General features: G+C 47.2%; 1 protein-coding gene across 7 annotated transcripts in view; it reads left to right on the forward strand.

Annotated features, from left to right (window-relative positions):
* CASTOR2 (cytosolic arginine sensor for mTORC1 subunit 2) overlaps positions 1-13,158 on the forward strand; it is a 197,346-nt gene that overhangs the window by 146,245 nt on the left and 37,943 nt on the right. For all 7 annotated transcript variants that reach the window (XR_010593920.1, XR_010593919.1, XM_065573383.1 and 4 more), the window contains exons 7-8: positions 1,812-1,894; positions 5,831-5,925. Coding sequence is in view for 5 of the 7 variants with exons in the window: in XM_065573383.1 (XP_065429455.1) it covers positions 1,812-1,894; positions 5,831-5,925 (178 nt within the window). In the remaining 2 variants the exon portion in view is untranslated. The remainder of the gene's footprint in view (positions 1-1,811; positions 1,895-5,830; positions 5,926-13,158) is intronic.

Raw genomic sequence — 13,158 nt, forward strand, 5'->3', positions numbered from 1 at the left:
TGGGCACCAGGGGAGGGATAGCTCAGTGGTTTGAGCATTGGCCTGCTAAACCCAGGGTTGTGAGCTCAATCCTTAGGGATTTGAGGATTGGTCCTGCTTTGAGCAGGGGGTTGGACTAGATGACCTCCTGAGGTCCCTTCCAACCCTGATATTCTGTTCTATATTCTGTGATTCTAACTTGTGACTCTGGGGACCTGGGCACAATTCCCTCCTCTGCCACAGACTTTCAGTGTGACCATGGTCAAGTCACTTCATCTCTCTGTGTCTCAGTTCCCCATCTGTAAACTGGCAATAATAGCACTTCCTTACGTCGCTGGGCATTGTGAGGATAAACACGCTGAAGACTGAAGTGCTCAGACACCTCCTGGGGGCCATCTAAATACCTAAGATGGACAGAGCGAGGGCAGCTTCTCTCTCCAGGTGGTTCCATGTGTCAGCTAGGGCCCTTGAACTAACAGTCCCTAGATTTGGGTATTTGGGGAGCAGAATTTTTTTCAGAAAGCCCCTTCTGTGACTCCTCCCACGTTTCCATGCGCGTTCTCTCTCTTGCTCACATACACGGCTTTCTCGATTCAGAGTAATGTTTACAGTAGAAAACCTGAAGCTAGCTTCATCTGTACCAATTGCCTTGTTTTGCCTCATCAGTTTTTTAATCCTGCTGCTCCTTATCCATTTCAAGCCGGGCAGGGCTATGGCAAAATTCCATATATATATATATTATAATTTTGACAGGTAATATCAATGTTTATTTTTAAACATTTTTTATTTGTATTGATTTAAATTTTCAGAGATTCACACAATTATGTGATTTAAGCATTTTTTATTGATTTAAACGTTCACAGTTGCAAAAATTGTCAGATAATTGTGTCAGACAATAACTATTTAATGACAGTAGATGTTGAGATTCAAAAAGTTAAAAGCTTTATAACCTTTAAAACACAAATTGTCAATGTCATGTATCAAAATGAACAAAGTAAACTTCAATCAAACTCAAGCAGCATTTTTTCGTATTTTGCCTGTCTGTAATTATCATCGGTGGAAATAGTTTTACATCCGTTTGCGTGTGTATGGTGAAATCGACATTTAGCAATAAAAGCTGAATCCTTCCAGGCCTAGTTATAGACCTGGAAGAGCCCTTCCATCATTTTGGTGCAAGGGGCGTTTAAGTTACCTCTACAGTAAAAGCTGTTTTATCCGGCACTTCACCAACCGGAAAGCTCTATAAACGAGCATTTCTCATCTTCACTGAAATACCAGTTTATAGTCCAGCTGGCACGGGGCCAGCAGGGGATATTGAGCGTGGGCTCTGGGAGCGAGTTTTTGTGCGGGAGGGCATCCGTGGTGCCGGATCTGGGAGCTGCTCACCTCGGGCAGCTCCCCGCAGGCAGCAACCTGTCCCGGCTGCTCCTAGGCGGAGGTGCGGCAAGTGGCTCTGTGCGCTGCCCCCGCCCCCTCCTCCCAAGTGCTAGCAATGCAGCTCCCATTGGCTGGGAACCACGGCCAATGGGAGCTGCGGGGGTGGTGGCTGCGGGCGGAGGCAGCACGCAGAGCCACCTGCCGCGCCTCCGCTTAGGAGTAGCCATGACGTGTCACCACTTGCAGGGAGCCCCCCGAGGTAAGCAGTCCCCTGGATCTGACCTCCCACACCCCAACACCCTCCCTCGCACTCCCTCTCATACCCCAACCCCCTCCCTCTTAATTAACCAGCATTTTTCACTTACCAGCACACCCCATTGCCCTAACATGCTGGATAAAACAGCTTTTACTGTACTTTTAATTGCAGACTTTCACTTTCACTTTTTTTCTTATAGGTTTCCTAATAATTTGTTGTTTACAAGTGCATCTGGAGAACTCTGGAAGATGGTTCGGATTGGCGGGCAGCCACTTGGCTTTGGTATGTAAACAGTCGGAGAATCAATTGGGTGCAAATATAGCCGTTCCCACGTAGAGATTGATGAGGAGGAGGGAAAACAGTTGCATTGACTAAGCCTGTTTTTTAAGAGTCTTCAGCCTATTGTGGAGTTGAGGAACAAGATTTTAAAAAATAGTTTAGTTCCAACTAAACCCAAGGATGAATGGTCTGATTTTCAAATGGGCTGTGTATCCGGTATCTCTTGTTGCGCCCTCCCCCCCCACCAGGTTGAATTGCTGGACTATGGAGTTAGCTAAATTTAGGCCCCTGGTTTCAAAAATATTGGCCAACGAGCTTTCATGTCATTGTGAAACAGAAAAAGCCTAGGCTGGCTCGGTCCATTTTAGAAATCCATTAGTGAGACCAGGAGACAGATATTACTCTGACTTTCACCAGTGTAAATCCAGGCCAATTGCGTGGCTTCAGTGGATTTAGTACAGATTCTCACAAGTTGTGAGAGCAGAATTGTGGTCCTAAATTCCCTCTTAGCTCATCCCATTTTAAAATCACCGTGGCTTTTACAAAGTGTATCTGGCAGAAAGAGCGTGGAGAAAGTGCCCAAGCTTTTCAGAAGTAACCTGTTATTTTGGGTGAATTGTCCAACTTGAGATCTTTTAAAGGGGCCTGCCTTTCAGAAAATGTGCCCTTTAAAAAAACTTGGTCCTTTAAAAATGTCTCAAGTTGGGCACCCAGAGATGAAGGCACCCAAGATCACTAGTCACTTTTGAAAATTTTGGCCATTTGTTTAAATAACTGGCTTTTGGTGGTAGTAATGTCAGCTTAGAGCAAGTGTTCTTGGGGCTTAGGACCAAGTAAAAAAGAGTCACTCTGAGCTACTGGAAGTTAGCTTTGATGCAGTAGTGGCTTATCCTTGGATTTCAAGTGAGCAAGGTGCCCGGGTCACTAGGTCAGCATGAACACCAGTCACTGTGGCAGATCCAGGGTTCATGTGAGTAGGGCTAAGAGATGTCCAGCATTTACTCCTCCTCAGAGGCAGGTCAGATGGTGTGTTATCTGCCGCCAATGAGGGAAGGAGGAAGACCGAGTGAAGGGCCCGTGAGGGAGCCTGAATCTCATTAGTGGTTTCTCATTAGACCCCTGAAAATACTTCTGAGTATTCATGTTCTGTGCATACATTTTTGGGATTTATATTGATCCAATAGGAAAAAGAGGAGGTGTGGCAAATAATGCAGTATGTTGTTCCTGCTTATAGGGCCTGATCCTGCAGCGTTTACTCCCATGAATAGTCCCATTTACTACATGAGATGAACAGGAGCATTTTAGCATAGGTGGGCCCAATTCTGCAACCCTGCTCAGTTCTGATTCCACACCGGAAGAAAATGATTGGCTGAGATTGTGCTATAGGTGTTTGTCTGATAGGCAATCACTCCGTAGGTCAGAAGAGAAGGGTTCCAAGTTGCAATGTCCTTTTTGATCTAGTGTTACCACCTTCCAGTGATCTCAAACCAAACATTCCTAAACCGCTTCTGGCCTTTGGACCAAGGACTGGGGATAGGAGCTTTAAAGATGCTGGTTATGGGTTCGAGTGTTGACGTGCCAAAATATTTCCTGGGCAAACCTCAGCCGTCCGCGACGCAAAGCGGTGCCTGCCGTGCAAGCCGTCAGGAAACGCTGGGAAAGGGCAGACTTCGCTAACGATAGACTAGTGTATGATTCAGGGCAGCCCCAGCTGGTAAAGAGAGGGGATGAGAATTCGCGCTCCAAATTGGTTGGATGCTCAGGCTTTCCCTTACGGAAAGGCTGGAGTTCCAGCTCCGTTTACCATTTCTTGGAATGGCGGCTGGATACCAGGTGCTTCACTGTGTCTGTGGATCTGTCTATACTGCAGTCCTGGGGGTGACTGCAGCTAGTGCAGACACACCTGAGCTACCTTTAATCTAGCTAGCTCCGGTCCTGGAGCAGTGACACCCTGGCAGCGCGGTTCAGCGTGGGCCATCCCTGCTAGCCACAGCTTCACTTCTCCAGGATCCAAGCTAGCTCCAGTGCGTCTGCTCGAGCTGCATTCACACCCTAGGATTGCAATTTAGACACACCGGCGGCCTTGGGTCAGTCAAAGGGCCTTGGCAGAGGAGATTAGGTGTGCACTGGGGCTGCTGTGTCACTCCCATTCTTATTGGTGCTACAAGGTCACAGCCTTTTACTAGTGGGAAGTGTGTCCTCTTGGAGCCCAGTTTATTTTCTCTCCCTTCAAGCATCTGCCATCTCACTTGAGTTGTTAAACAGGCCGTAAATACTCATCCAGCCAGCAAAGGGCTTTGTGCTACTGTGTGTGTTTGGGGGAGGAAAGAGCCTGCACACGGAAGCGAAGGGTATCGTTTTTTTACGCGTGTGCGCGCACACACACACACACACACACACACACCCCTGAGCAGGTCGCTAATTACAAAGCTACAGGGAGAATAAAATGAGAAGGGAAATAGCACGTAAGAAATGATAAAACAGCCTAATCAATGGAAATGGGTAGAATGACAGAAGCAAAGCGAAAGATTGACATGGGCTCCCCTTTTATAAGGGAAAAAAATACTACCTGAGTCTGCAGCAGGAGTCCATCATTTTGACTGACAATATTGAGCCCTGCAGTGTTGTCTTTCACAAAGAATGTGCATCTGCCAGACCCACGCTTGCTCTTTAGTTCTTGTTGTTCAGGGTTTGTCCGTCCCAAATAGATACTAGGTCTCTACCCCCAAAGGGGTTGCAATATAAAGGGCTTACAACATTTTGCAATTTGTAATTCTTTGGTGAGGCTAGCTAGCGGGAAGACAGGAATTGTTGGAGGTTTGGGCGTGGCATTCTGTGATGGACGCACCGACGACGTTCCTGCTTCAGCACAGTTGTCAAGCTGATGTTTGGAGCGCTGCAGGCCTGTAGAGAGGTGGCTGTTCACATGGGTCTGGTTCCTCCTCACTCCAGCTGTTGAGTCTCATTAAAAGCAGCTGAAAAGAGGTTAAATACTTCCCTGATGTCACTTTTGCATGTAAGCGATTGCTGTAGATGCCACAGGTACCTTACATGATCACCAGTGTGAATGGGCACTAGCCAGTGGGCAGGGCAGTCATGCCTGGATGATAGCCCATGGGCAGGGGAGGTATCCATGAGACAGCGTCTATATATTAAAGTGTGTTCCATACTAAAAAGTTCCCTGCCTTTAGCAAGAGGAGTTAGTCATTCATTTTTCAGAGCTTGTCCTGTTAGCAGAGAGATACCCCTTCAGTATTAACCTGGTATTTTGAATCGGCACAATATGTCCACAGTGTAATTCAGCAGCTGTCTGAATCCAGATTAAGTGAAAATACACAAAAGACAGTCGAATGAAATAGCCATATTAGTGCAGACGCTTAACCCAGGTTCCTACAGGAAACCCTGGGATTCGAAGGCCAAGCAGTTGGAATGAAGCAGCTGTTTAGGGAATTGTATATACCGGTTGCATTATCCTCTGTATTTCTCATTCCTTTTCTCACTTTTAATCATCCTCAGGCAGTGGCACTGGAAGGACTGCAAAAGTGAGGGGACCAAGCAACCCAATTGGGCCAAATTTGACCTCGCACATGGGGTCGCAACTCCACTCACTCCCATTTGGCCTGCTGCTGCACTGGTCATATCAGCAGGGCAGGGGCTCCACCATCATGCCAGCTCTCACCCAGGGCCAAGAAGGGAGTGTGGGCCCCCATTCTCTCACCCCACATTGCCCTTCTGGCAAGTTCAGGTTCTCAAAAGTTGGCGGGGGGGCATGGCCCTTTGCCCCTCCCACCCCGTCTCCAGCATCTATGCCCCAGGGTTAATGCTGGTGGGTTTCTTATCTCCTTTGGCATCATTACCAGGGGCTAGTCAGACCTACAAGTGCTTTCCCATGGTGGGGCTCTGTTGGGAACGTTATTTTTGTTCTTTGTCTTCCCCTAGATGAATGTGGAATTGTCGCTCAGATTTCTGAGCCTTTGGCCGCCTCCGACATCCCAGCCTATTACATCAGTACTTTTAAGTTCGATCACGCATTGGTAAGTATCTGAATAGCTCAGAGGAGTGGGGAGGAGGGCAGAGCTAGTCCTTTTTTTCCCCCCACGAGAAAAAAATCCTTGGCGTTTCTCTTTATAACTGCTTGTTAAAGTGACTCGGGCCTGGTGTAGCCAAGTGCGGAGGGGCCCGAAACCTCTCTAATGTGTCTTGTCGACTGTCGACTGCTAGAGCATGATCTTCCTGATGATTTTCATCCGCTGCTGAGTGACCATTGAATTCCAGTCAGTGTCAGAGGGGTGGGAATGTGTGGGGTGGGAGAATGAGAGGTGCCTCATTTCTAGTCCATTTTCACCCTTCCACCCTGCTGCACCCCCGCATCTAAGATGTGGCTACCATGGCTGGTCAGCAGGGCACATCAGCAGCTTGAGGACTGTCCGTTGTTTGAGCCTGGCTGAGGCTGATGGTGGCCTGTAGTGGGGAGCGCAGGGTAGTTTGTACCTCTCTTTCTGCCGTGCTCGCTCGTCTTTGCCCAGTTCCCTCTGGTCCCAGGTGCATGCTTTCCGTATGTGGCAAAAGATGCCGAGTGCTTCTGATTGCCAAGGCAGCTATTTCTTCAAGACCCTTTAAATTATACATTTTACGACCAGCGTAGACCTACAACCCAAGCGCTCCTTAACGAGTGACACCAGGGCTTGTGCTGCATCATCTGATTACCTGCATCCAAAAGCCCTCCTCATTTTCCTGTAAATCGGGTCTGACTCGACACGCCAGGTAGATGATACGCGGGTCTTTGCAGCTGGGTTTCCGCTACTATTTGTCAAACGTGGTGTAAGTGTAGTGAGGGTTCGGGCAGGAGGTTAATTCCTGTAATGTGTCGTACACGTTGGGATACTGTTAAGATGGCTCATCCTCAGGAAAGGGGGAGAGAAGCCAAAGCTTTTGTTCTGCATATTCTGGTATAGTACAGCCCCTCCAGCTGTGATTTTCTTTGTCTTGCTGATTGTGCGTGTGTCTTATTGCTTAGTCCACTCTTGAGAAGGTCTCCTACCATTGGAATCCTTTCCATCCACACTCTAACTCAAACAAATGGCCTTTGTTCTTCAGCACAAAATTGCGATGCTGGCTATAAGGCTGTGTAAACTGGGGGAGGGGGGGAAAGTAGCTCCTAGACATCCCTTCTGTTCTTGGAAAATCATGCTCCATAATACTTCTTCTGCCATCATGATTTACAGAAACAGTAGAGCTGTGGGGCTTCAGGAAGTGCCGCAGTGGGAACAGAGTTTCAAGGGAAGTTACGTTACCCCTCTCAGTCTTTGCCCCTTCTTAGACAGAAACATCGTCTAAAGCTCTGAAGTGTTTGAATGCCTATTTTTGGTTTGTTCTGCTTTTCATGCAGCTTTTTGCTTCCAGGTTTCAGCTAGGTCTGGCCCCCAAATACTTCCAGAGAGTGTGATGATATTGCAATCCCAGCTCAGTTGTGCAGGCCTCTGAGGAAGTTTACCTAAGCATCTGAACTTGCAAATGCCTATCCCAGCTGAATTTGTACTCCATGGCTTGGGCCCCAATCCTTGCGAATCATTATTGCTCACGTGAGCAGCCACTTTCAAGTCATTAAGACCATTCCCTTGGGCCCCAGCAAAGCATGTTCTTTATCTTAAGCCTGTGAGTAGGCCCATGGAAGCCAATGAGCAAAGTTTTGCAGTCATTCTGGCACCACTCACATGGCGCGATTTAGGAGTTTGGGGGTAGCCCTGACAAACTATGCATGACAAGAATCAGGACACACTCCTTTAGCCATTGCAATGTTTTCTAGTGCAGGTGGCCTATCCTGGTTTGACCAGTATCTTTATCTCACTTCTGACGTGATGAAAAAGTGGGACTGTTACCACCTTACTACTACTTCATAAGGGCATGTGTGGTTTACCAACGCATCAAGTCAACCGTGTTTTTCAGGAATTTCCCGTGAGAACCAGTAGCCTTGACTCTGTTTAGATTAGGGACACTGTGCTCTGTATGCCCAGTGTTAGCCCAGATGCACTGTCCTAAGTGGGGAAGATTGTACCGCTTTTATTTCCATCTGTATTTTTGCAAATTCATGTGAAAAAAGCTGCCACCTTGGGCCAGTGTAGAAAGAACCGAAAGCTCCGTTTCCTACCTGTCCCGGGCCACATGATCTGCCACCTTAGAGGCCAGATTTGAAAACCCACCTCCGTTTGGTTTCTGTTTGAAGCTGTGCAAACAGTGGGGAGGGAAAATCCAGGGTTGGATTTTGTAGAAAACATGCACACAGTTGTGTGACTGCATGCACAATCACCACAATTGTACGTACAAATTAGGTGCAGTGTGCAAAGTTTGAATAGTGGTGCACCTGCAGGATGCAACCAGAATGGAGTTTGGCTTGGATCGGTTCCTCAACAGGGCAGAAAATCAGCAGTCCATGTGATAATCTCAGCTAATATAAATCTGTGACTGGGAGATTTTTTTAAAATTCTGTCCTTTATTGTTTGCATTACAGTTCCCATTACATCACCAGACACTTATTACACAGCCCTGACTTCTGACCTGTAAAAGCTCAAAGAGCAGATTCAGGGGTTTTTTAAAAAACTAATTACTTCAGCCTTTCACAGTTGACACAACCCATTTACAGCCCACAGGCCGTATGTGTACAGAGTAAAAGTAAACATTATTCCAGATAGCAAAGGTCAAATTGTTGTATACATTTGGCTTATTTTCTTGAACATTAACTACACTGATAAGATAAGCCAATAAAACACCATTTTAAAGTCAATACTGTTAGCTTTGCCCTGCATTCCTGGTTGTCATTGTGGGTCCAGGTGCATGCTTTCTGTATGTGGCAAAAGCTGTGGAGTGCTTCTGATTGCAAAGGCAGCTATTTCTTCAAGACCCTTTAAATTATACATTTTACTACCAGCGTAGACCTGCTGGCCATTTGCAGCCATGCAATTGCAGTGATTCTGCAGGCAATTTCCTCATCTAAAAGTCTCTCTCCACTTGCCCCCTCAAACCACCTTGAGGCTTTGTTTTCTTGGCCAGGATTAATTCAGCTGTTTACGCTCCCCACCCAGAGAGGTCTACCGATCGCTCGTGCTGGCCAGCATAAGTCGGTGTTCTCTCATTTTCCTTGCAACGTTTTCTTTCAGAACATTGTCCAGAGCCCCTTTTCAACCAAAGAAAATTGTTCCATTTGGCTCCTCAAAACTCTCTGCCAAGCTGCATTATCGCAAGTTAGCCCTTACTGCGCCACAGGAAAGCTTACCAAGTTGACTCAGCTCCAGAGGCCTGGGCATCCAGCACTGAGTCTCCTGGCTTGAGATGGCCTTTGATTGGCAAGGCCTCACCTTGATTCCCAGCCCTACTTCTCTCACTTTAACTCCTTTGATAGCTTGCAGGGTTGCAGGGGCTTTGAGGCCTGGAGACTGATGGCCTCTGAGGTCCTCCAACTGTGCAAACATGGCTGTTGTTTTGGACAGCTATCCGAGTCCCACATCAGCTCCAATCGACTACAGGGATTCTTCAGTCCCAAGGAAAGATCCCTCTCTAAAGCCTTGCCAAAATATTTGTTGTTCTCCTCAAGAGCACCTCTCATCCTCAGTCAGTCTGCCAGACTCCACCAAATATTAAGTTGAAATAGGAAAAAAAAAGCAGCTAATTCCTTCCATCCCTTCCCTCCTCTTCCTGATTTATGAACCAACTGCCTAATCCTACTGTCACCTCCTGGCTCTGCAGGGGCAGCCTACCTAGGGAGAATCATCTCCCCTCTCCGCCTGCCAAAGGCTGGAAAGGTCTTTAGCAGTTGTTACCCCATGTTCTGAGTTGCTTTGAAGCTTGTCTGTGTGCGTAAAGCTCTGAGTTTGTTCCTTGGAAACAAGCCTTTATAAGGGGGAGATTTGGACCCCGCTCTCCATTATGTCGACGACCCTCCTCTCCCTAGATCGAACGTTCGCACCGGCCAGGCCAGGCACCGCTGTGTGTAGATGATGTTTCTCAAGGATTAAATTGCATCTGGTGTCCTCTCCCAACTGCCCCCCTCCTCCCTTCAAGGTCTCTCGGTATCTGTGCACCTGGCAGAAATGAGAACGTTTTAGAACAGCAGGTTGTTCCTTGTTCGACCTTGCTCCTTTTTCTCCCCCACGTACCATAGTGGGAGAAAACTTGGTCATTTGAATTGTTAATACGTGGCTGAATGTCTGTGTGTAGAGAGATTAATAGAAAATCAACTCGTATCTCTTCCCATTAGCTGTAGAATCTGACACGACTGGGAGTATTTGTCCAGTTCCTGGAATTAAAGAGCCTGAGGAGAAAATCACACTGGGAAGGAGTGATAAGGCTTAAAAGTGCTCTCTAAGCTCTGGCATGTAAGGGGTTACAAGTAGAACCCAAGTGCCCTGCCTATCCCTTCGATGATCTAGGGTGGGGCTAGGAAGGCCAAGGAGCACCTGCTGCAGGGGCAGCTGCCAGGGGAAAGGACGTACCCTCTACCCTTCCAGCCTGCTGACAGTTGTTACCAGGTGCTGTAAATTGCTTTGCTCTTGTTTTGAAGCTGCTTCGTAGTGTTAAAGCCAGTGCCGAGGAAGGGGCCTTGAACAGAACTATAGCTGGGGCTTTATTTTGCGTTCCCTAGCGGGTTTATCTACCTACCGATGGGCTTGTTACAACTATAAAACTTGTTCAGGCAAGTGAAGCTCTGGCAGGCCAGGTGAGAGGTTAAAAAGGCTACCCTGATGGAAACCTTGATGCCCGGGGGGCAGACTGTTCAAACTGGGACTGTTCGTACTCCTGGCCAGTAGAAAAATTGAGCCTGGCTCTTCAGTTGATGATTGGCATAGCTTCAGTGGACTTCTTCATTTTTAAGCCAAGAGATAGACAAAATGCATGTCCTCAAAGCTCCCTGGCCAAAACTGGGGCTGGCTCTGTCGTCTTGTGATTCTGCCTTGCACAGAAAACCGCCTGATGTGAATTTTACTTGCAACAAATCTTGGGGAATTGATTGTTCATTTTTACCTCTGACAATTAGCCTGGAAACGATCTATCTGCATTTTCATAACAATGAAGCACTTTCTTGAAGGAGGTGTAAAGGAAAACATCCCACTACAGATTTTGCCTGTGACCCACCTAGGGTTAAACTAAGGGCATGTCTACGCTGCAGTTGCTGCTGTTGTTGCAGCTTGGGTACGTCTATGTAAGGCAATCGTCCCCTGTGACTGTAGTGCAGACATACCCCGAATCGGTGGGATTGGGCAAGAAAATCTACAGGGTGGCGTTTTCAAAGGCGCCAAGGGAGTTGGGAGCTCCACTCCCATTGGTTTTCGTGCATTTCATGAAATGCAGATCTCTCGCCTTGCTGATAGTTGAGCAGTGACCATAAACTAACCTGAAACAGTAGAATCAACACTTTGGCTGTATCTTACGTTAACCATGGTGGCACAGAAACTCATCTTATTTCTGTGCAAGGATAATGGGACCCTTCCATAACAGGGTATTGACCTGGATGAACACTTTGCTTCCAGATCAAAGTTACAAACAGGGGTAGAGGTCGTAGAGCATCCAGTGTCAACAGGAGAAATAAACACTTTCACAACTGCTGGTCCGGAGCGAAAACAAAATAGTACAGCGCCCTTCCAAGACTAGACGACACATCTGATCATTACAAGGGGCAGCATGAAGAGGCGGGAAGAGGTTTTGAGTTAGGATTTAAAATGACAAGTGCTCTTTTTAAAAAAAAAAAAAAAGAGAGAGAGAGGAAAAAACCCTGATGGAAGGGAAGGGAGTTGGGAGAACAGCATTAAATGTCAGAGTGCAAATTTTAAACCAAGGACACAGATGGATGGAAAGCTGAGAGCATGAAAATGGTGCAAAGCAAAACCATTAGCCATGCTGCATGGTTCTGGGCTGATTTAAAGAGGATTTTGGAAGAGCAGCGTAGACAACATTGCAGAAATCGAGGTGTCCTTTTGTTGTAACCAAAGGAAGAAACTCACCTCACCATCAGTAGGGGAGTAGCATTTCCTTGAAAGGATATTGGGGAAAGCCAGAAAGTTTCAAAAGACTATAGCAGGTTTCTCATCCTTCCCCACTCCCCCCTCTTTTACCCACTAATTTCATTGCAACCTAATTCCAGTCCCACTCTCCCCAGCTCTAAACAAGCAATGCAAGACCCACTCTGGCCATTATCCTCCAGTTCTAGACAGGATATTTAATATTTCACTAGTTCCCCTCCTAAAAAAATACGGTGAAGGCCTCAAAGATACATGTACTGCTCACCAAAGCACCCACCTGTTCCTATCCGTTACCCTCATTTTCTCTTCCCTCTAGTGTTTGCCATCTCTCATTTTCTCATGTGTTAGCTTAGGGCCCGATCCTGTAAGATACCCTGTGCAACTTCACCGGGCTCCCCATAGGTTTAAGGATCCGTCAGCACCGGACTGGGCCTTTAGAGCGCAAACACTTTGAGACAGGGACATTGTCTCTTTCCGTGCCCGTAAACCCCCATGCCTCTCTGTGGTGAGAGAGAAGCAATAAAAACTCTGCTAAGGCCCTCTTGGAAATGTACCCACATTTATGTCTCCGTGCCCTTTCCAGCTTTTCTGTGAAAGTTGTATCGTTAGCTGCCTGAAGTGAGGCACTACACCCCCCTTTGGCCAGACGTGATGTAGGAACATTGACCGAGTTGTCAGCTGCATTCCCCTAAGGGGGCCATCACTTTTCTCTTTGCTTTCTCTCTCCCATTCCTCTGTGTTGGCTGGTGCTATCAGCATCTGCTCCTCCATCTGGCAGAGCCAAGAAGCATGTGGTGAGAAGGAGAGTTGTCTGCAGCTGCCAGTGGAGTCACTGTTGATTGCCGAGAGGAAGCGCTTTTAAAAAAACAGAGCGGCCAACGCGCTCTTCTCCTTGCCAGTTGACTGTGTCCCTGCTGGGAAAGACTCATGAGGGGATGTGGGGGCAACCAACCCGGAACCTAAGAAAAACCGAGTTACTTCTTTTCCTGGGACTTCCTCAGCCCCAGTACAATGTGCAACCCCACTATCTACTGCCTAGTCATTTGTGAGCAGTGTTGAGAGCCAGCTATCCCATGCTATCAGGCTGTAACACATAGGACAAAGCAGTTTGTTACTAAGACCACTAAAAACCAGACTAAGAATGTAAGATGGAAACATCTGTTTTGTATTAACTGTGGCGCTCAAGTATCCTGCCCAAGGTAAATACGATGTTCCCTGTGGTTCACGTTCGCTTTGTGTGCTGATTCCTTTAACTAG

This window comes from Chrysemys picta, chromosome 19 (assembly GCF_011386835.1).
Source record: "Chrysemys picta bellii isolate R12L10 chromosome 19, ASM1138683v2, whole genome shotgun sequence".
Lineage (NCBI taxonomy): Eukaryota > Metazoa > Chordata > Testudines > Emydidae > Chrysemys > Chrysemys picta.